The 22,916-nt window shown below is 46.6% G+C and overlaps 3 protein-coding genes and 1 long non-coding RNA gene across 6 annotated transcripts in view; 2 read left to right on the top strand and 2 right to left on the bottom strand.

Annotated features, from left to right (window-relative positions):
- Positions 1-3,296, bottom strand: part of LOC135400957 (uncharacterized) — a 42,657-nt gene extending 39,361 nt beyond the window's left edge. Inside the window, exon 1 of the long non-coding RNA XR_010424687.1 lies at positions 2,888-3,296. This is a non-coding gene — a long non-coding RNA (uncharacterized LOC135400957). The remainder of the gene's footprint in view (positions 1-2,887) is intronic.
- Positions 3,297-4,717: 1,421 nt separating this feature from the next.
- Positions 4,718-8,101, top strand: LOC135399834 (neprilysin-1-like). The gene is made up of 2 exons (XM_064631572.1): positions 4,718-4,891; positions 5,997-8,101. Exons 1-2 carry the CDS (start codon positions 4,783-4,785, stop codon positions 7,988-7,990), a joined length of 2,103 nt encoding a protein of 700 aa, XP_064487642.1. The 5' UTR covers positions 4,718-4,782; the 3' UTR covers positions 7,991-8,101.
- A 420-nt stretch (positions 8,102-8,521) lies between these two features.
- On the bottom strand, positions 8,522-12,641 carry LOC135400958 (histone-lysine N-methyltransferase SETMAR-like). Of its 2 annotated transcripts, none has more exons than XM_064633002.1 (2): positions 12,371-12,641; positions 8,522-9,279 (listed from the first exon to the last, which is right to left on the bottom strand). In XM_064633002.1, exons 1-2 carry the CDS (start codon positions 12,575-12,577, stop codon positions 8,566-8,568), a joined length of 921 nt encoding a protein of 306 aa, XP_064489072.1. In that variant the 5' UTR covers positions 12,578-12,641; the 3' UTR covers positions 8,522-8,565. The 2 variants fall into 2 exon arrangements, with proteins under 2 accessions (XP_064489072.1, XP_064489071.1); XM_064633001.1 differs by having other exon boundaries at positions 8,522-9,282.
- Positions 12,642-12,707: 66 nt separating this feature from the next.
- LOC135400959 (location of vulva defective 1-like) lies at positions 12,708-22,090 on the top strand. Of its 2 annotated transcripts, none has more exons than XM_064633005.1 (2): positions 12,708-12,738; positions 16,516-22,090. In XM_064633005.1, exon 2 carries the CDS (start codon positions 16,597-16,599, stop codon positions 20,491-20,493), a length of 3,897 nt encoding a protein of 1,298 aa, XP_064489075.1. In that variant the 5' UTR covers positions 12,708-12,738; positions 16,516-16,596; the 3' UTR covers positions 20,494-22,090. The 2 variants fall into 2 exon arrangements, with proteins under 2 accessions (XP_064489075.1, XP_064489074.1); XM_064633004.1 differs by lacking the exon at positions 12,708-12,738 and adding an exon at positions 13,874-14,351.
- The last annotated feature ends 826 nt before the right edge of the window (positions 22,091-22,916 follow it).

Raw genomic sequence — 22,916 nt, forward strand, 5'->3', positions numbered from 1 at the left:
GGCTTAAGGGTGCTAAGGCCCCCCCCCCCAGCACCCAAAATGTAAGCCACCTTGTATGCATAGTGCCACATCTTCACAGTGGCTCAGGTTGATTCACTGAAGCGCTCATAAAATGTGGTCACCACTGGCTGGCGATCGCCATTTCTCCTCGTAAATGTGGGAGCAAAGAAAGACAGCGGAAAGAATATGACATGCTTTGGTGCTGATGTGTGTTTTCTAGTTCATGACTGTGAAGTGAAACACCAAGAATGTAGACTATGAAATCACATTTTTCGTTTCTGATTTTCTCAAAGTGTCACGGTCATAGTCAACCCTCAACCTCGTGTTCTGAACCCGTTCGTTTTCTTTCAGGAATGTAAGCCGCTCATAAATCCGAGGTTGACTGTACTTCTTTTGAAAGCTTATAACCGTAACGACTTCACTACTTGAGCTAGATAGGTTGTACAGCGGCCTTCTTTCCCATATACAGGGTGCATCACGTAAGACTGACCAGAATTTTATTAAATTTGCTATTTATTTTTCTTTCGCAAAAGTCGTTGAATATGTCTATTTTCGATGGGGCCTACTCAAAGGTGGTGGTGTATCAGTAATTAGTACAGCCATTAATTAACTTCCATAATTAATATTCACAATAAGTGAAAATAGGTTGACTTTGTAATTGCAAAGTTGTAGAGCACAACCCTGAGGTGTCTACCCTGCAAGAACACCGCAGTCCTCTTCTGTGCTCTAGTAAAAAAGTATGCGAAGATGCTAAATATTCGAGCGCTGCGCGGTTTTTGCCGGCACTTTCTCCTCTCCCCATCTTGGTGTCACCCTTTCTCAACTGACACCAGGCTGTTCCTCAGAGCACTGAGCACCCCGTTTTGTCTCCAGGAGTGAGGGTGAATAGTGATGCCGTTTCTCAGCTTACGTTATTACCAATATGCCGCCTTTGATTTTGTTCCCGCCATTATCTGGTTTGATCTGCTCAACACCTCCACAAGACACAGTTCGCGATTTCATCTAATACATGACACGCAATAAAACTACCAATCCATAACCAAGGCTCTCGGTTTGGCACAGAATTTCACCGAATCCTTTATTTTTATAGGTATGCGGATATTAGAGCTCACAAATTCGAATCGAATATCAATCACTCGAAGTATTCGATTCGCGAATCGTCGAATCGAATGCCCAATATTCGGGTTTCCTGATACTCGACGAACACGAACGACATCTCCCGAAAGTGGGCTTCACCTGATGCTTCCCTAGGTGAAGCCTGCTTTACGAAATTGTCCATGCTGCAGGTCAAACACAGACAGATTGCCCAAGTTTATTGTGCATACTTCGCGAAGTTCGCCTGAGGAAGGGGCGGTATCCCTCCCGTGTGCAGTTAAGTGGTGGCAATGGAGGATTTTGATTTGATGTCTGGGAGGTTGCCTTCAAAAAGTTAAGACTCTTAAATGATGCCTACAGCCCAGGGTGTCCTAAAGATGTAACTTCCCCAGGGCATGTATTTTAAGCTCCTTCCTATAAAGTCCCCATAAACTGCTGAAAGATATTTCAGCATCTGAATATCAGCATAAGAATGTCATGACAGAATGATTCACCACATTCACCTCCAATCGACCCTTGCACACCCTCTGCATAGTCAAGGCCGGCGATGGGGGGAGTAAGGCGACCCCCGCGCTTGCCGCGATGTGCCTTTGCCTCATGTGCCCCGCACACCGGAGGAGGAGGAGTGTCGTTGGGAGGAACCCGAGAGGTCTGCCTGCCTGATTAGGCGGCATGTTTCTCGGGAAGGGAAAGGTGGTGGAGAGGAGGAGAGGAAAGGGTGAAGTGGAAGACCGAGCGGAATCCGCTCGGGGGGAGGATAGCTGCGTCCATGGGCCGACTTCAGGGGAACTGTGCCGGCATACGCCTATTACACATCTGAGGGAAACCCAGGAAAAACCCCAGACGGCACAGCCGGCCCGCGGATTCGAACCGCGGACCTCCCAGTCTCCAAGCGCACGCGTTACCGCTGCGCCACCGGAGCTGGTCCCGCACACCGGCCCTGTGCATAGTACAGCATTCACAACACAGGACATCTTCGTCGCCAGGAGCCTCCTTCTGGTTGTGCACGGTACTGGAAGGGCTATCTATCTAGGTCGCTCGCTGCAAACGATATTTTCAAGAAGCTCGGAAGCAGCAATAAAATACCTCAAATTTTAAACGTGCGTGTTGCTTTGGAGTTAATATCGGGGGGGGGGGGGGGGATAGCGCTTGGATAAACGGATAACCTCTTTGATAAAAACGTGATAGACTAACTTTGTTGGTTGGCCACTATTGATGAAAGCATTTATCTCGTATTATAAATCAACCTCGCTCAAAGACCCAGAACGCAAAATGCCATCAGCAAGTATATACGCTCTTCCACGCTCCCAACAACGCTTCGCAAGACCGCGATGTCACCAATGTCACTGCGCATGACGTGCGGTGACGTATTGAAGGCGCTTATGATTCGCCGGAAAAGTCGTGTGTGGCTCCAGAAAGGTAAACAATGAATCGTTCAGGCCCACAGCGACCGTCAGACGACAGGGTGACAGCATTACCGGTATCGGAAGTTTCGTTTTTTTTAGATGAAGTAGTGAGCTGAGAAAGGGCGAGCAAAAATTGAACACGGCCTGCGCACTAAAATTTTGCGCTCCTCGACTTACTGCCTTTGTGCGAGCAACACGCGAAGTACTGAATGTGACGTGCGAATGCCCTAACGGCAATGGCAAGTGCAGTCAAATGGCAGCTACAATGCTGTGCTGTACGCTGCTGGGACGCGCTGCGTGTTCAATCTGTTCGCGTGCGATGCCTCAATGACGCTATCTCACTCAGAGCGATTTTGGAAGCATGTAAAAAGAGTCATCAAACGTACCACGGATGTTGTCTTGCAGCGCTGTTCTCCAATGGCACCACGTAGGTGAGGCGTCGGCACAACACTATTTTTCGAGCGTTTCCGTTGCATTTGCTTCACCATGTCGTCCGGATTAAAGTGGCGGCTACTGACAATCTGTATGTCCTTCGCCAGCCAGTATCGACGATTGACAGCCTTTTCCCATCGTCGACGCAGTCGTGTCTCTTTCGGGAACAAAAAGAAAAAGAAAAGCGACACTCCATCCAACTGTGAACAAGTGCACCCGTTGACACAGCAAGACTCGAAACGTAGGAAACGTATGGTCTTTTCCGCACTGTTTACCTTCACCGCCTTTACCTTTCTGGGCCGCGCACGTGGAGCTGAATTGCTGAAGCCGTGTGGAGCAGTCGGCTGCTCAGCCAATCATGTCTGCGCGCGCGTCATGTACTCCCTCGCCCTCTTCTCACGCGCACAAGCCAACTTCAACTTGCGGAGTGGCCAAGGTCATCGTAGCTCGCGCACCTTCCACTCCGCTCTCTCCACCCACGTTGAAAGCAGGGCCGGTGCTAGGGGCCGCTAGACCTGCGCGGGGCCCAAGGCGTTGGCCTTATTCGCCCCCCCCTCCCTATCGCCGGCCCTGGTTGGAAGGACTGCGCGGGAAGACTGCCACCAGCGTGATTATGGCGGTTATGGTTCGCCGACAGATTCACGCGCAGATTTCAGGGAGCGACACATTTTCGAGTGTAGAACGTTTGTGGGAAATCTTACAGAAACCCTGTGATTTTAATTGGAATAGTGTGTTATGCCCACATGCTTCCGAATTCTAGAAAACAAAGGCAACCTTTGCTTGGCGAGGTCGCCTTCGCCCCTATCGATTCCGAAACTATGGTGGCATTTTATTCCTCTTTGTTACCTGACCATGGTACCGGATGTCCCATGCGAATCACTGGCATAGTTTTTTGTGTAATTTGATGAAATACACCGCAAGAGCAGACACCGGATGTTGGCGGAATTCCCTCTCTGGAAAAACGGGAAAACGTCATGCCGTAACCGACCAATGATGGCACACCCTTGACGAAGGTGAGCCGCCCGTGCGGCGGTCGTCTGGAAGGCGCGGAGTAGAATTTGGCTGCGCACTGGGCTATGATTGGCGTACAAAAGTACGTCACCATGATGTCCTTGCCGCTGGGGCTCCCCCAGCTGCAGAGGCAATGCTAACCTATAAAACTCCTTCATTTAATATCTGTGCACTCTTCGGGAGACTAAAGTCACCAAAATGGCTGTCGAGCCATTGTGGTACCTGTTTCAAACACAAGTACCCGGAGGCGACTGTCACTTTAACAAACCTTAGCTTAATTAACGCATCCCAAACTACCACGGTGTCGTGTCTGGCACGACAAGACTTTGAGGAAGTCACCCAGGAGGTAACGAATGTTTTCTGTCATGCAGCCTATTTTTAAGCATTATACGTTTCACAAATATTTTAAAGACATAACGCTTCATTTCCTCACCGAACACCCTGTATGTTTACTGACAGTATGGTACCACAAAGAACTGCGACATATGCTCCGCGACTAAATACATAAAGAATTGCGACACCGGGGCGGCAAATTGTAAATACGATACACAATCACAACTCAAAGACCCTTGGGAGCATCATTGGAAGCAGTAGATCAATTAATCCTTGGAAGTACACACAAATTACCAAAAGACAAAAAGGACGTGATTCTCTTCTTGGCACGATTGGTAGAAGAAGAAGAAGATTCTCCCTTGGCTCACGGCCATCATCTCATTGGACGAAGGAGAAGAAGAAGAAGCAGAAGTTTCGAACTGTAGTGTTCACCATTGCGATAGAAGTCTCCTTAGTGGCTCACGGCCATTATCTCATTGGTAGAAGAAGAAGAAGAAGTCTCCGTATGCCCGCCATAGTCTCCGATAGCGATCCTGTTATGGTCCCTCACCAACCAAGTAAAGATGATACAGAGCCTCATCATGATCCAAGAGCACCGTCAACCCAAGACAACAGTAAGTAAACAACAAAAACTCACCCATGAAAGCCCGTGTGAAAGTAGAAAAACGTACTTTTACGTGTGCGCCCGCTACCGGGTATTCACAACATCCAACATCCAACTACATCCAAAACGGGTGTAGTTCCGTATCGGGGCCACTCGTTTTTAAAAATCCGTGAAAGCGTTATGAAGGTAAATATTGCATAGAAGTGGAAGGTCATATAATGAATCTAAAAATGTAAGAATTATACAATTCTGTTTACTAGAAGTTTTTTTTTATATGCATTTCAACAACCCCATCTGATGCACTTCTAGCGCAGGAGAAAGAGAAACACGGGAATGCTAAGCCTAACGGATTCGAAACTTGCAAAAGGTATAGGGTCGTTGAATTGGGCTAAATCACCTCACTTTAGTGAGGTTAGTCCAGGTTGGGTTCGATAGATTGGGGGGGGGGGGGGCGCCCCACCCAACCCCCAGGCATGCACTATGCGGTGCGGGCGTCGAGATCGACTGTGCCTCGGGTTAGATCAGAAGGTCCTCAGTAAAGATGGCGGATCGCCTTTAAGAAACGGGCGACAAAAATTTAATTTTTGTACGTTTCACGCAATATACGAGGGTCATTCCTGTTTAATTTCGTTACTAATTAGTTCATCTTTTACGTAAAAGCGTATGATTTTTGTTTTTATTATTTTTATTTAAAACAAGCCAGTGGTCCCGATACGGAACTACATCCGCAAAAACTGCTCACTCACGAGACAGGCAGAAGTTCCCCAGCGTGTCACGTTGATCATTCCCACGGTGCCGGAATATCGGGAGTGCGCACTTAGACGACACCGCGTCTTTCCCGGTCGCCTGCCACGGAGTATATTTTGTGGCTGCGCGCACGGTATGCACTGCACAGAAAGACATGACGTTAGGCGTTCGCGTTGACCTGGCAGCAGAAAGCTATGCCGTCTTTTTTTTTTTTTAATCTTCCGCTGGAGTATCTGAGTAATGTCGCCATTCCCCTAACCTTTCGTCTAATACACACTACCACTATCATCATCATTCCCAACTTCCAACAGGCCGATCCTCATCCAGATCCAGGAACTCGCTTCAATACTCGTTACTTCTGATTCCAGGTGATAATCCCGGCGCCGACAACGACACCTACAAACGCGTTTCGGCGAGAGTTGCCGCCGTGTCGTTGCTGTTAGCAGTCGTCATCGGAGGAGCTTTGCTGCTGCTGTTCTACACCTCCATGAGCGTTAGCCACGAAGCACTAACGACCTGCTCTTCGCCAGAATGTGCCGATGCCCGCATTTACATTGAAGCCATTATCAATCCAAATGTTGACCCTTGCCAGGACTTCCACACTCACGTCTGCGCCAAATGGCTCCAGAGGCATGCCAGAGAGGGCTTCCTTAAAGACGCCCTTTCTCATTTCCTCGTCAGACTCCACGACACAATTCAACGCCTCGCTGCGGCACCAGAACCACAGTCAGTCTTCACGCGATCTGTAACTTCCCTTTACAACAGCTGTCGCACTTTTCTATCTGCCAACACTTCAGTACAAGATGTCACACGTTCCGCATTGAGCACTCTCGATGTCTCCAGAATTTCTTCATGCTCAACTTTAGAGGAAGTACTCGAGGCCATCCTGCAGCTTTCCCTCACGGACGGCGTTGCTTCTGCGCTCGAGATTCGGTTCAGAAAGGCCCTTAACAACACATTTTTGCACATTCTCTGGGGAGGGAATCTCCGCAGCAAATTCCTCCTGAGTGAGAACAACGAGATATTCGAACACCACATCAACGATGTTGTAGCGGCGACTAAGTTTAATGCCACGTTCCAGGAAGTACTGGCGCTCGACAGGGACATCGGCAGCGTCCCCGTTGCGACGATGAAGATATATATAATGCCGTTATCTGCTATAGACGACATGGGACCACCTTTTAGCGTCCAGTTCTGGAAAAACGCTCTCGGTGCTGTAATTCCAAGCGTCAAGGAGACATACGATGTTCAACCCATCGTCGCAACGGGATTCGCCCAGATAAAGCACACGTTGCTGGTGCTTCGTTCCGTACCACTGCGCAGGGTAAAAGCCTACTTGTCCATATATGCGTTAGCCGCTGTCCTTGCCTTTCACTTCTCTGCGCGGTATCGAAGCCTCTCGTTCGTGGAACAAACGCGGGTATGCCTCGAAGCAACCAAGACTGCCCTCACGTTGCACTGGCAGACCATTATCAACGCGACGATGCCTGGTACAAAAAGTCGGGACGAAGCAACAAAAATATTCAGTACCATCAAAGAATCACTCAGCTCGAAGCTACCCAATTGGATGGATACGCGAACGCAAGCCAAATCCAAGATAAAACTACGTAACGTACGACTAAGGTTCTACAGGGACGACGTGGACAACACGCCTTTTGGTGACGTGCCGCCGCTGGAAGGCGACTTCGTCAAGGACTACTATTCCCTTCTAGCATGGTCTCGACGATGGCAACTGAAATTTCCTTCCAGCTCTGTACTGGACGAACAAGAAGAAGCAGAACTAACGGGCTCTCCCCTGTACTCGGACAAGCATGAATCCTTGTTTATGCCAACGTACCTGCAGCAGAGGCCCATCTTATACTCCGGTTCCGTAGAGTTCTACTTCAATTACGGGACGTTGGGTTCGCTCATAGCAAAAGAACTAGCGGAAGCCATCGGGCCCAATGAGCACAACGTCAAGATATTGGGCGGCCACAAGAACTGGTGGACTTCAGCCTCGCGACAGCGGTTTGACGATGCCAGCAAATGCTACAAACCCTCAGTTCAAAGGGCGCAAGTCAAAGTTGACCAGGTACCGAAATTTACGAACGACCTTGCGAACAGTTTGTTCGTCTGGTCACACGCGGCTCGCATAGCCTATGACAGCACGGTGAAGGAGCTGTCAACAACTAACTATCGTCCCACACATGCCAAAAGGATTTTCTTCGTACGGTTTTGTCTCTTGTCGTGCGACAGCGTCGACGCCGGCGCTGCGAGGGAACGCTGCATGGTGCCACTTATGCACATGCCAGAGTTCGCGGACGTCTTCAATTGTCCCAATATTTCTACCATGAGTCTACAACAGAGGTGTAGCTACCTTTAGTCGGTGATGGCCGTTGGCATTGATGCAGACGGCTGAATGATAGTTTGTACCAATATGGTGATAAGTGATTACAAAGTCATTATTATGAACAGTATTAAATGTGTGCTTATACTCAGTAGCAAGACGTCATCTGCCTTTTATCAGCTGGGGCCCTATTCTCGTCGAAGTGATCGTCCTCGATTACTTCGTGTCTCGCCTGTCATTGGTCGTTACGTGAAGAACAGATTGATGTCACACACCCTCAACCAATAGTCGAGCACTTGATCCTGCACGCAACTACGCGCAACGACTATTGGTTGAGGGCGCGTGACATCAATCTCTTCTTCACGCCTTCGTCACGTTACGACCAATGACAGGTGAGACATTATTGAGGTTGATTACTTTGACGAGAATAGAGTCCCCGGAATCAGCCAGGCCAGGATTTTCTGATTGTAATTTGTAATTGCACGTTGTAATTTGTCGGCCGTAGCCTACCGAGTGATGGCTGCTATAGTCCGCGGGAACCTCTACCACCATCCACTCGTGTCCATATACCATGAAAAACATTGTTTATTCTGAAGCAATGCTCAACAGCATCAGATCCCCAGTACCTCCTTGTCATATGGAAGCCATCCTCTGCAACTGACGTCTCCACAACAACACTTCCTCAACCCTTCACGTACCTCGAGTGAGCCGCCAGAGTAATCAAAACAGAGTTCTGTAAAAGGTGAGACATCGCACGTGGCAAAGAGTGCCAGCTCTGGCACCACACATTCAGTCCGCACCGGGATCATAACCAGGTTTGGATTGCACGAATGGTTCAAGAAACGTCCCGCGTTCCCCACTTTGCTTGGATCGACCACTATTGTTGTAGTTCCACTCTCACGCACAAGGATCACGTAACATGAGTCTAGCTCTTGCATGGCTCCAACTCTGCTCCTCGCATTGTCCAGTCCTATCACCTCACCAGCATACGATGTTACGTACTGTCCTCGCCTGATCGGCGAAAGCGTCCGCAGTCCAAACCTCTTTCCCGACGTCGTTTTGAACACCTGAAGGTTCGCCCTGGTGCCCATTTGAACAACGCGGTTAGTGCAGTTTCCATGGGATGCACAGCGACACAGCGATGAGCACTCTATAATTGGTAAGGTTGAAGACACGGCGACGATGCCATAACTGTCGTACGGATGACCTGATCGCAGCACACAAGGGCATCCGGAATTGCACGTAGTAGCGCATTTGCAAGGCAGGTAAGCGTTGCTGAATTCATCTTCGCACGCTCCTTCTCCTGGAACATTCGTAGCAGTGTACTGCTGGAGTGAAGAAACAGTCTAAGAAGAGTTGCACACTAAGGCTAAGTGGCATATATGACAGAGAAAGTGTGATGACGGCAAGCGCCGTATAGTGCTGGCTGACGTCACTTTTATCATGATCCACGTCAGCGCTCCACAGGCAAAACATGCCACTGGATTCCTTCCAACATCATTTCGTCATTCCACATTCATTCGCGGCTAATTCGAGTGTGGACAAAAAAATAAATTAAAAATCGCTCAGCTGCAAGAGGTGTTGAAGGGACAGCACTACAGCCTCTGTCGTTTCGCCCTTTCACTCTCAGCCAGTCGGTGTAAGGTTTGTGTCAGTCATCAAGGGTTTGCTTTTACAACCAACCATAGACAAAGTGCACAACGAAATATTCCCCAAACATGCTGCCGTCCGTTACACTACACAGTCAGTCCGTCCGTCCGTCCACTAATACAGTAACGTTCCATTGCTATTCGATCTCTACACTATAGATCTATCGTGCATAGCATGCGCAAAGAGTGCGTTCAGAGCACTGTGGGAAGTTGTGTGCTTTCGAAACCAACAGACACGCTACTCCCGGTCGGAGCAACACATTTTTGAGTAGAGAGGGGGAGAGGTGGAAGAGGAGAGGAGGAGGACTGTGATTGGTGAACGGTACGGTATCATGCGCCTGTGATTGGAGGGTGGTACGCTCTAGAGCAGACAAGACCCTAGTCAACGCGGGAAAGCAGGAGGAAAAGTTCACCACATTGGTCCACAGTCAGAGACAGCACTTATTCTAGCGCTGCCGTGTCCACTGCACCACTCGGTGCTCTGGCAATTCGAAGGAGGCAAAGCAGCCCCGTAGGTGGAAAAGAATGCGCCATTGTCGATACCGAAGACTGGTTGAACAATTTAATCGAGCCAGAGACTCAGTTCTTTAGCGATGGGCTGGTATGGGCATGATTCTAAGTCCCGTACCAAGGCCCCGACGGATCGGATACACCAACCCGAGAACGCAGTTCCCACGCTCTCGTCACTTGAGAGCCCGTTTCTCTGTCACATCATCACCGAAAGGTCGTATAAGGTGAAGCAAAAATTAAAATCGACTGCAGATCTATGCAATGGTAGGTCACCGCAATGCAATCTAGAAAGACTCCATAGCAAAAGCTAGATTTTATTAAATATGCAAAAGAAAAATGCGGAGACGTAAGTTCGGACACGGGCAGCATTGACTCACGTGTACTGGCTAACTCCCATTTCAGAAACTAAACTGGCTAACACCAGAAAGGGAGACAGACAGGAGGAAAGTCACACAAGGCAAGTCGCTAGGCATCACAACACAAACTAATGAGTGGGATTGATGTCAGCAGTATCTCTCAAGTCAGCATGCGGCGTGTTTCTGCGCAGGACAATAATGAGAGAGAGGAGGTCTGTTTTTGGTTCCACGGCGGATGTTCCACAGCTTCCAGACTCAAGCCCGAGAGTTGCACCAACATCTTTCGAGAACTTAAGCTCCCGCTTATCACTCTGCCCCCAAACCCGAGATTACCATGCCAAGAAATGGGACTTCTGCACACCAAGCCCCATTGCCTCCTCTTCCTATGTTCAGACCTAAGCGTCACCTGCGGGGTATACAAGAGCCCCTTGATTTCTCTGCCAGGTCAACATACAGAGCTCGAGTCTTTCGCGGAGGATCACAGAATAGCCTGGACCCTCCATGGATTGAAGCTCTACCTGTGCATGGGGGGGTACCTCACCATCAGCAGAGTTTTCCAGTTGAATCCGTTCCACATCCCTTATGAAGGGGCTAGAGCAGGGGGGTCTCAAACACGCGATGACCTAAGCTGTGGCCCGACGGCCCTTGACCACAAACAGAACTGAGCTACCCTCTCAAGAAAATCAATGAAGAATTAGGAGTAAAGTCACGTTTTCAGGCATTCTTTTTACTGTTGCTCGGCGTAGCCCTGCCCCTGTCCATGTTAGGCAGAACATACGCATGTGAGCACTTCTTGTGGCTCATAAACGCATAAACCTCAACAGGTTGCGGACAGCAACTGGAGAGAAACTGATATTCTGAGGCTGGAACAACATAGAAGGGACAGATACAAGCAAAGCCTCAAATTGCCTAAGAAATCAACGATGAAAGATGAAAGACACTGAAAAGGTTAGCAACTGGACTTCGCGTGCACCTTGGTAAACTACCACTGTAACTATTGTGAGGATCAGGATGGGCTCATCCAATTGTCAAATTAAGTTGAATAGTGACATAAGCAAGAGATGGAACAGTTATGCACAAAAGTCATGGAATTTTGTGTTTTTAGTAGTCATATATATTAAAACAGCAAACGCCATCCACTGTCAATAATGTCAGCTTGCCGTTTCTCTCTGGTTTTTATATTTATTTTTCCAAGTTGAAACTGTGAGCAAGAGTAACAACACAGTGTGTAAATAAGGAATTTCGAGGAATGTCATCTCCAGATTATCACCAGCTCGCTTGCATCCTTGAATGCTTGAACAGTAAATGAGAGAAAATTTCTGCGCTCCTGAACATTGTCAAATCGTTCGTGAGGAACACAGAGGTGGTGAGGAACTACGTATTTTTCTCGAATCGTTTTTCATGGTTTCAGTACCCGATTTGGAAAGGCAGCCTGTTAATTTCCCTTGGAGTGTCTTTCAGTAGTGTATTCCACACACAACGCTTTTCTTTTGTGTGTGTATTTTTATTTTATGGTATATTAGGGTGTTTTATGGTATGTCAGGGTACTTTACGGTTGTTACAGTCACGCCTTTTCTGTGCACGGCTCGATTTGAGTTCCCCTGAGTTTGAGTTCCTTTGAGTTCGATTGAGGCCCCTGGGCTAGCCTTATACTAGCAACGGTCGGAAGAGCAGAGAAAATCAAATCCGAACGACTCTGCTGGTATCATAATTCAATCAACACTAAGATAGGACCGACAGGACATTACTGTTGACAACTTACTTATTTAGGTACTACCACTACGAAGGAATACTACTCTGATCGGACTGACACCACTCCTTCAATTGCGACAAAGGCGGCGATGGCACAAACTGGGGAGTAAGTCGCGATTAATAATCTATTGAGCACTTCAAATACTCACTTCAAAATAGGGTAGCGGCTCATCGTCGACGTCATTTGCAAATGAAACAGGGATATTTTCCAACCCACCACTAACGTCAGCACACAGTATCTTACTCATTGATTGTTGGCGGTCAGATCGTACTGAAATGCTCAAATGCGAGGAAATAAATACGCGGGAAACGCAGGGGGGAAAATGCTGTTGTCCCTCTTCCTGTCTATCACACATTTCAGTTGCACAGATCCGCGAACGGCGCGAACCTAATCATGAAGAGCGCCATTTTTATTTTCGGTGCTGCCATCTGTTACAAACGTAGCGCACTAGGATCCCTGCTTTCCGTTGCCTTGGAAACAAAAGGAGACCATGGGGATACGTAAGGAAGGAAGCTGGTAAGGTTTATAAACGTACTCTTTTCTGCCAAAGGATGCAAATCAGTCTGTGTTTTCCCAAACATAAAGCTTGCATACCCAACAGGAACAGCACAAGCACAGAAACTTTGTAGCAGTAGCGTGCTATGAAAACATCAGTGTCAGTCACGGATGCGGAGCATAAATGCGGATGCGTCTGTCTCCGCACCGAGTGTCCGCTGTGCTCCTAATGTATCAGTGTAGCGTATATCGGACTGTCCCTCGCATTCACATGCATGGTTATCATAACTTCTCAGCAGCGGCCTCAAAGGAAAACAAGTTAATTTCGTTATCGTATTATGAAGCAGGTTATATAGGAGGGTAGCGAAAGAATATGGTGACACGACGGGGTAGCATCTGCAGCAGTTGCTACAGCATCTCAAGCAGCATGACAGAACGCACGCACTGAATCTCACTGCGTCCCCTTTCTCATTTTTATATTGTTCTAAATACCATAAATAAATGGAAAATTTCAAATAATATTCGTCTAACTGTTGAATTTAACTACATATTCTTACGAAACAATTGATGCATCCGCGTGTTAGGTAAGCTTGTGTCACGAGGCGTGGTGCGAAGGGTGAATTTATTATTTCTCGTCTCGTAGCTGGAAGCTGGGCATTATCGGCGTCCCTGCTGGCTTCCATCACATTTGTCGTGGACGCGGCTCGCGCGTTTGATCTCAGTTGCAATCCACACAGTCTTCTGATAGAAAGTCATCTACGGTGCAATGAATGTTGCATATGTCGCGAGCATTTGAGGAGCTCTCAATTTTTGCATATCTCAGACTATCACTTTCCATTTGAAAAGTAAAGAAGGGGTCCCTACATGAACTTCATTTTCTAAGGTGGGCGTTGAACTTTGGCAACTTCGCCGTTAGTCGTCGTCGTTCAACAATAAGCAATCGACGAGCCGGCACGCCACGGTGACTGACCTTTCAATAGTTTTTCTCAATTTTCTTCTTTTGTGAGCTCGTATTGTCTTTCTCAACTTTGCCTAAAAACTAGGTGAAGCGTAAAACAGCCATGCGTTTGTCGAGTTTAGCTAATGAGCCGACTTTAAGCAGGAGTTAATTAACGAACGTCAGAATGCCCGACGTTACGTGAATGCCCCACTTCGCCTGTCTCCTGCTGCAGATAACCTTGCAGATTCGATCCTTGAAAGCGTTCAGCAGTGAGTTATCTTTAGCTGCTCCATATTTATTTATATTGGACGCAACAGCTCCATACCGTTCCAACCAGCCCGTCTTACCCGGTCTTACCCATCGCCAAATAAGTTTCACAAGTGTAACAAAACTGCACGAAAATGGAAAGAGCGAAGATGTTCTGCGACCGTTTACAACGGCTACCACCTGCTTCCACTTCTTTTTTATTCGCTTTCTCCGCACATTTCTCTCTTCCTCCTGTCATGTGATTGGAGGCAGCCAATGAGGAGACACAACAGGAGCCCGGACAAACGTCGAAATCGCGCTGGAGTTTTGAATGAGATGAGATGCTTGCTGTGATACTCGCGAAGAGTGTTCCGTTGTCCACTGTATTTTCGTGAAATGTGTGTGTGTGAGATGGATACGTGTTGCTGATGTGCCGTCCGGGAAACAGGTGAGAGTCGAGGCTGTTTTCTCAAAGCGTTTTAGTTTATGCAGTGCATTGCATCCCCACCCCGGCGCACACGCAGGGCGGGTTCACACAACTCGACGAATGAAGACTAAATACGACAGGTATATTTTATGGTGATGTGCGGCAACCCAGTGATGCAATCCGTAGCACAGGGAAAAGGTACATCCACTGCAAAAGAGCAGCGGTGCAGAGGCTTTTGACAGCTACCCTATGCAGCTTTGGGACATCAATTTAGAGGAAACCCAAGTCAGATTGGGGAATAATCCCCAGGGAACATAACCATAGCACAAGAGACAGCATAGCCGGTGCCAGTGTTCAGACCTCGGTCAACTCAAGGAGTTACTGCATTTTTCAGTCGTAAAAACAAAACGTTCTTTCTGTGCTGTGTCAGATGTGCATGCTGTCCTCTATATGACGCAGGGCATGGCTACTAAACTACTCTGAGCACCACAGATGGAGCAACCCCACTTTGAATGTTACATATCTTGGGGGGATTTTATTCACGTGCCTTGCACAGGCCTTTTATTTTCTTATACAGAAGCAGCGTGGGTGCACGAACACGCTTTGTCTGTCATAGAATCTTTCCTAAAAGTGTACCATGTTGGCAGCAATGGCAAAAATGACATGCTCAATCTCCTCTCTGATGTGCATCACAACAAGAGGAGGTGCTCTGAAAGGTATATTTTTACAAGAACATGGTAACCCACTTTAAACAAAGAGATGGTGGGCTGTTTGGTGTTCATATTCTGTAAAAAAAAAAACAACAACATGGTTGCAGTCAGTGCTGTAGCGTGTGGTCTGCTTCATTGTTCAGTCTTTTTAATTTTAGCCTGCACGGTTCTTTTTAACGTTTTTACCGAGTATACACACCTCTACGTGCATAAAGCAGTGACTTTATACCTTTGCTACTGGTTAATCCAATCTGAGTATTGCTTCCATGCCTTTCTGCTCCTTGGAAGGAACCTAGACTATCATACAGAACTTTCACCCATCGTGTTCGGCTTCGTTATGGGCGATCAAGCAAGAAATGGTGTAGAGGGACGATACCTATTACCACGGTCCCTTGCTATTACTATTGCGGGCGTATCGCAACAAAGGTGCATCGAGCGTATATTTTTTTTACCGCGTGATATGAACGTACTATACGTTCAGGAACTGTGACGCAAAATATTTCATTTGAAAAGTGCGCATTTCCTTAGTCGGTTTACACGAGAGCGTGCTGTGTCACCTCATCCGAGCACTTCTATTGGCTGACGAGAATCGCCTGCTACAGCGCCGGAGCAAGGCGACCGGTCGAATGCTCTGGCGACGCGAAAGGCGCGCGGCCCCCTGTTGGGTGGACGAGATGACGTCGCAACATTGGCAGCCGAAGGAAGTATTTCTTTCTGACCAGCAAGAATTGACCTGTCGTACTTTTATTCCGAATGCGTATTCCAGGGCTTGTAATCCTAATTTCTATTCCCCTGATTTTTCATTTTTATTTTTTTTTTTTCGAACCCTTCCATGCTCCTCTAGAGGAAATATAAACCTAAAACTTGACATTTTTATCTTTGTCTTTATATCGTGCAACTTATCTTGCATGTCGAGGCAAAATGTGCTGTACAATGCCTCATTATTTAGGGGGTGAAAGAAAAAAAAACCCTGAAATTTGTTGGTCATCCTGCTCTTTGTGATCTGCTTTCCTCTGCGCATGTTGGTAGTATACACGTCAACTTCCTTGGTGGTGCTAAAATACACAGACGACACAAGACTGACACCAACAGCGTAGACTAAAATCGTTGTTGAAGGTAGTGCCTGTGTAGGTGTTAGTCTTCTTTCGTCTGTCTTATTTTAGCGCTACCAAGGAAGTTGATAAGAGACATATCGTTGGCCATGGCAAGACAAAAGAGTTCCTGATGTGCCTATGATTCCTAAGCTCACTCAAACCACCTCACAGGAATGGGACACATCCCTGAGGCTTGTAACAGAAATGCTAGAATACTTTGTACATAACCTGGTTGTGATGCCATGGATGAGATATACAAAACTTCAACTTCAGTTTCAACTTAAAAATGTGTCAAAACATATAAAATATCCGAACTGTTGTTAGTCTTTTTAAGCCCATCGGTGTTTCTTATCCTCTCTGCTTTCTTTCTCTGCAACACAGAAAAGCAAGATTCCTTGGAGCGCCTTGTTGTGGACAGGATGACCTCTGACTGTCCACTCAGAAGAATACATCAACATTTTCATGGACCTGCCATTGCTGCTCTTTTGTCTGTGCCTTTTCCCACTGCTGGGCCAGACATTCATCATCACTCACGAAGAGGCAGACCATTCATTCACAATCGATTCAGGCACAGATCTGGCTCCTGGGGGTGGAAGGACCGATGAGTCTTCACAATATGTAGCATTGACAACTCGAAGCAGCATATCCCCAGAATCTCTTGCAGGTGAAACTACCATGGTACATCACGGTTTAGAAGCCCTTTCAGGCAACGGTGATGTGGGAGCAAAGTCAGAAGCGATACCAACAGCAAACGCTCCAGAAGTATTCAGCGAGCCAGTGGACATGGCAGACGATTCCAAGAATAAAGACAGTGAAGAAAATATGAATGGAACAGACATAACAAGAGTGAATGATAAAAACAGTACACTTAGCCACGGCCATAAGGCTACCAATGACACTGGGTTGCATGGAAGCTCCATAGAACATGAAAATGCAGAATCTTCTGCTGCCCCAGCTACTTCAACAGTTCTCTTGGATGTATCTGAGACTACTACCCAGCCCATTTTTGTGAATGTGTCGTCCATTCAGGATGCGGGTTTAGACAATGCAGAAAATTTCAGCTCTGCTACAGACCATCCTGATGTGGTGTCCAGTGTGCTGCTTGCACCTAGTCCTACCGTCCTTGGAAACAACGAATGGAAGCTACAAAACCTAACTGAAGACCCGCTTGACAGGTTTGACAGTGCAGGTGTTACGGAACCTGCATCAGAATCTGTACTTTCTAGTCATAACACAAGCCACAAAGAGCTGCTAAGCAATAATGCTCTATCAAGCAACTTATCAGAGTCAACATTTGCTAGCACGGGGGCAAATACTGAACCTACGCTTGTATCAACTGTTTATAGATTGCACAATTTACGTCTGCAGAAGGCACACAGCTCTACAATGCCCAGCAGCATGAACAAGGTTAGTGTCATCACCACTTCGAGCAGCAGTATGCTACAGAATGGTGGAACCTATTCTACAATATTGCCTACAGACTCAATTTCATCTGAACAACCTGAATGGCAAACTTCAAAAGCCGGTGCAACTACTAGTCATAACCCTCTTACCATGGATGTGGACTCTGAGATAACGCTGGAGAAAAATGTAACAGAAAAGGATGTCTCTCAACAAGAGAGCAGTGAGGACAATACTAATGACACTACAGTCAATACTTTTGAAGGTCTCAGTGATGCTGCCATAAGTGCTTTGCCAACAAAGTCATCAGCAATCCAGACCAGCAGTGACACTCTCCTCTCTGCAGATTTTGTGGGCATGTCTCAGTCAGCGACGGAAGGCATAAGTCAAGTGAGTTTCAACCCAACCGCTACAAGCCATATGCGTACATCACCACTAGGTAAAAATAACTCCTCTACAACACTGTCTCCTGTGCAGGTACTGACAGTACCACCCAGCACTTCAGAGCCTGCACATTTATCAGGGACCAGAATGCCAGCAACACTTCAGGAAATGTTGGTATCAAGTAGTGCAAAAACAGACGAGCCTATGTCAGAGGCAGTCACTAGCAGACAGATTCACAATGTAATAGACTACACTGCCAACTTTACAAGTACAGTGCAACCCGGTAATCTGGCTGAAAATGTGTTGCACACATTTTACCACACAGTGTCCACTAGCAGTGGCTTAGAAGATGTCTTTGCAGGCCACGAAAACAACAGTGCTCAATTTCCAGATGATGTTCATAATATGACAACTACACCAAGTGTCAGGTTCACTGATGAGGCAGACGAGTATGGTAGTCAGGGGGCAGGACATAATTCTAGAAACTCTGACACACCAGGTGAAGTGGAGGGGAATACGGAAGTACATGACGTACTGCGTTACAACACTCCCAAAAAGAGTCACAAAAAAAATGGGACTCTAGAAGAACCTGTGGTAACAGAGTCACAAACATTAGAGTCCATGTTTTCTGAGCATACAACATACCCAGAAGATGATGCATCAGGCAACTATTCTACTGTAGAGTCTGCAACAGTAACAGCTGAAACTGAAAGTGCAACCAGAGATACCACAGAACTAACACCAGACGTTACAACTGTTTCGACAACAGAACTGCACAAAACCACCAATCGAATGTTACCAGTGACAGCAGCGACAAAGAGTCGAAGCAGAGCCACCGATGCTGTGCCAGCACAGCCTGAGTTAGCAGTGACTGTTGATTACTCACAAACTCTATACAGTGAGCCTGATGTGAATGCATCATTTCCTACACATCTAAGTGTTCCCACTTCAGACAGCTTTGCTGATCACACAGCACGGGCAGCTACGACATCCCATACCAGACCTATTGAGTTGTCAGTAAGCATCACTGGTGCACAATCGACAGTATCTGAAGAGCTCTCTGCAGTAGCTTCCACAGCAGCGACTATAAATGTTATGAATATAACAACATTATCTGAAGAGCTCTCTGTAGTAGCTTCCACAGCAGCAACTATAAATGTTATGAATATAACAACATTATCAGAAGAGCTCTCTGTAGTAGCTTCCACAGCAGCTACTATAAATGCTGTGAATATAACAACATCATCTGAAGAGCTCTCTGCCGTACCTTCCACAGCAGTGACTATAAATGTTATGAATATAACAACATTATCTGAAGAGCTCTCTGTAGCAGCTTCCACAGCAGCGACTATAAATGTTATGAATATAACATTATCTGAAGAGCTCTTTGCAGCAGGTTCCACAGCTGCTACCACAAATATGGCATCAACACTATCTGAAGAGCTCTCTACAGTAGTTCCCAAAGCAGCTACTATAAATGTTACGCATATGCTATCAACATTATCTGAAGAGTTCCCTATTGTAGCCTCCACACCAGCTACTATGAATGTTACAATGCCCCTTCTAGAAAAGTCACCTACATCATCTGTCATCAACACTACTGATTCCTACAGAAGCACACCACACCCACTGTCTACGGTGTCACAGCATAACACCTCACACTCTCCTGCGTCCACCACCACTTGCGTTCCGCTTGAACCACCAAGGTCTCCTTCCCATGAATTCCGCCTTACATTTGAGACTTCTAACGATTTCTCATGGGAACAAGTCGAGGCCCTTGAGCGCAGAATCCAACTGTTTCTGAATGACACTCCGTGCAGCAAGAATTTTGCCCGCACCGCTTTTGCACTCGGGCCACCACATGTGCTGAGCTGGACCAATCCTTCCGTGAACTCTAGTTGGTGTGACCAGTCCACAGTGGACTCAATATTTGACTCGATGGCAAACCATCTAGCCAACATCCCAACCCAGGCTATGATCGACACCTTCTTGCCAGAATTTCATGTTATCTCTGTGCAGCTTCAGCTACGAGGAATTTGTCTCGAAAGTAGTGCGTCATCTTTGCCAGCTATTGCGGGGGGTGTCGTTGGAATCGCCTTATCCGCAGCCCTCCTTGCTGGTTTGCTGACGCTACTGTGGAAGATGCTTCGCATGACAAGTTCAAGGAAGCTCAGTGTCACTCCACCTCTCCCGGAAGACTCTTTCGACCTCAAACAGCGCCGTCCTGTGCTTCTTCCGGGGGAGACTAAGCAACCGACTAACGACGGCACTCCGCAGAAGAGTCCACGGGCAAAGCCCAACCCTCCGTTTGTGGTTGACACAGACTTCTGCTACATCAACCCGAACTTTCTGGAGGCGGTCAAACCGTCACCACCCCCACCTCCTCCATACCGTCGGCCACTTGACCGGAGGGTTAGGAGCCTGGAGGCTGTGCCACCGTCGAGACCTAACACTACGGTTGGCAACCGTAGCCTTGGAGGAGAGCCTACGGCCGAGTTGGAGGAGCTGAACTGCACCTCGTCCAGCTCTGGAGTGGAGTCCGACGTTCAGCATTCAGGAGAAGGAGGGAAGTGAGGTCACGAAACATCGTGGGTACCGTTTGGGCAAAGGATTAGTGCTGGACACTATTGCCCTAGGTTATGCTCAAAACAAAGTTTTTAAACGCTGCTGTGCTGACACTTGTATGTAAATATTTGTCCACAAAGTGGTACCGGTCTGCAAGGTGTATTCTATGTATAGGATTCTGTGTTCAGATTATTTAAAGGTATTGTACTTATCATATTCTTGCCTACATGCTTGGATTTGATCTACTTATTCCTCATGGTGGTTATGAACAAATAGAAAATCTTGGGTGGGAAACAAACAGTTTAATGAGGTGGGAAAACCATTTGCAATCAGGGGTCAAACTGGAAACGGAAATCTCCTTGGTTAGAGTTCGGTAATATTTTTCAGTTCAAGAATTGTCTAATTGAAAAGTCTGCTTAGGCCAAAGCATGCCAATATAATTTGGCCATACATCAGCATCACAATAAAAGTTTTATGAAAAAAAAAAGGATAAACAAGATACTCACGGTGCTTTGATATTGGAATGCAAAATTACAAATTGGAATTGATAAAAAGTAGATTGAAATGTAGTACTTCTTCAAAAGACAGCGTGGTTCCTGTGCACTGCAGTGCATCGAATGCATTGCACAATAAATATTACCGTGAGGCAATACAGCACCCTCTCAGAGTGAACATATGTGCACCAAATTTCCACTCAAGGTGCAGGTTTTGACAAGGGTTATGAAGGATAGATTCATCCCTTATACTTCAATCTGTTCGGTTTCTCTCCTTTTCGGTTCGAAGTAGACTACATCGGTCCCTTATAATTTGCAGAGGTCATCCTGCTAGTGCAAAGCAACATTAAACCTTGTGCAGGCTCGTATATGATTCCTTTCAAAGCAATGGAATAAATACAAAGACTACAGGACACATGTACTGAGTCAACAAAGAAAGCACACACACTGCTCTCCTCCCTGCACCTGCTCACTCCTAAAATTTCAGGTTTTTGGTGAAACCCACGTACCATTATGACGATACCCAGTACTACTGTCAGACGAAGTTATTGAACTTTCTTCAGTGACATGTGGTAAGATGCGCATAACAGTTCCCCTCTGCACGTTTTATTAGCCACATATGTATCCAAAGGGCAGGCTCCTTGCTTTTAAGAGGGAATCATTTCTGCGCAAGACAATAGAGAAAGTTTGTTCGCACACCGCTCAGAAACGGCGTAAAATATCCTCAAAACAGTAGTACTGGCATATTCTCCTTGCTTTACCCTTGTCAATGACACATTCTGTAGAATTCCAGGACTATCCGTTGATTTGTATTGAGCCCGAATTCGCAAATATTTTAGTGTGCGACTATCGAGATGGCAGCACATGTTCGAGACGCACCAAACTTTAATTTATTAAAAATCAACGGCTCAACCTTGTCCCCTAAAACATACATCATTGACTAGAGAAAAGTTGACAGAACACGCCAGTACCGATCTTAAGATGGTAGTTTAGAGCGTTCACGTGTCTTGTGTGAACGAAAAATTGCCCATAGATTTCCGAAGAAGAGATTCCGCCTTAATGCGGTCCAAGTCAGGGACTTGCTCTGGCGTCTCAGTGCGGCCATATATGACCTGCAAAGTAAATCCTGACGTCCAAACGATTGAAACTCAAAACTGAATCCATGCTTACAAAAAATTATGTATACCATCTTTTGGGTTTGGGTCAGCTCCAGTTTGACCACCTGCTTGCAAATGTACCTAGCAAAATGATATTCTTGTGTTGACAAGCGTCCAAGACCTTTAATGAGTAAGCGTCAGTGCTGCATGGTGGTAAGTGCCTCTGGTAGATAGTGACAGGTGCACTTACCAAACAGACCCTCTGTACTCCCAGGATGTGAATTCATGTACTGCCGGCAGAGTAGGAACACCTGAATTAATCAACGTGTATCTTGCCATCCATCTAGAGTGCCATTCAAATTCTTTATAATGCCTTCTAGAGGACAAGGACGCACAACATACTGTGCCACAAAGATCAAGGGTGTGTGTGTGTGTTCTTTTATGTAGAAAACTATGCATTCCATGAGTGTTTGTCAAACTAGTCTTTATATATATATATAATCCAACTTGAGTAAAGTTGGACACCCTAGTGCATGCTGTGACAATTTGTATGTATGAATTTATTTTTCTATAGGAAAGGGACATAAAAATGACTGTAGTGAGGTACCAGTTGCTCTTTGTTAATATTAGTTCTGCATTTTATAGCAAACCTCGAGTATTTATATCATGAAGAGAGCTCTAGATTCAGATTAGCATGCGCCTGTCATACGCTGACTACTGTACGTTTGTGTGTCACCTTCAGTGGCTATTCAGGTATGAGCGACAGACTCACTGTAAAGTGTGAATCTCATTCTATAATAGTGCTTAGCTGCTTACTGTGAATCATGAATCTTGGTCAAGG

This window comes from Ornithodoros turicata, chromosome 7, assembly GCF_037126465.1.
Source record: "Ornithodoros turicata isolate Travis chromosome 7, ASM3712646v1, whole genome shotgun sequence".
Classification (NCBI taxonomy): domain Eukaryota; kingdom Metazoa; phylum Arthropoda; class Arachnida; order Ixodida; family Argasidae; genus Ornithodoros; species Ornithodoros turicata.

Coding starts and splice junctions, on each gene's coding strand:
- LOC135399834 (XM_064631572.1), top strand. CDS start 4,783: ATGCCCGCCATAGTCTCCGATAGCGATCCTGTTATGGTCCCTCACCAA. Junction 4,892..5,996: donor ACCGTCAACCCAAGACAACA/GTAAGTAAACAA, acceptor TTCTGATTCCAG/GTGATAATCCCGGCGCCGAC.
- LOC135400958 (XM_064633001.1), bottom strand. CDS start 12,577: ATGTGTGATAGACAGGAAGAGGGACAACAGCATTTTCCCCCCTGCGTT. Junction 9,283..12,370: donor AGCCGCTACCCTATTTTGAA/GTGAGTATTTGA, acceptor TCTTCACTCCAG/CAGTACACTGCTACGAATGT.
- LOC135400959 (XM_064633005.1), top strand. CDS start 16,597: ATGGACCTGCCATTGCTGCTCTTTTGTCTGTGCCTTTTCCCACTGCTG.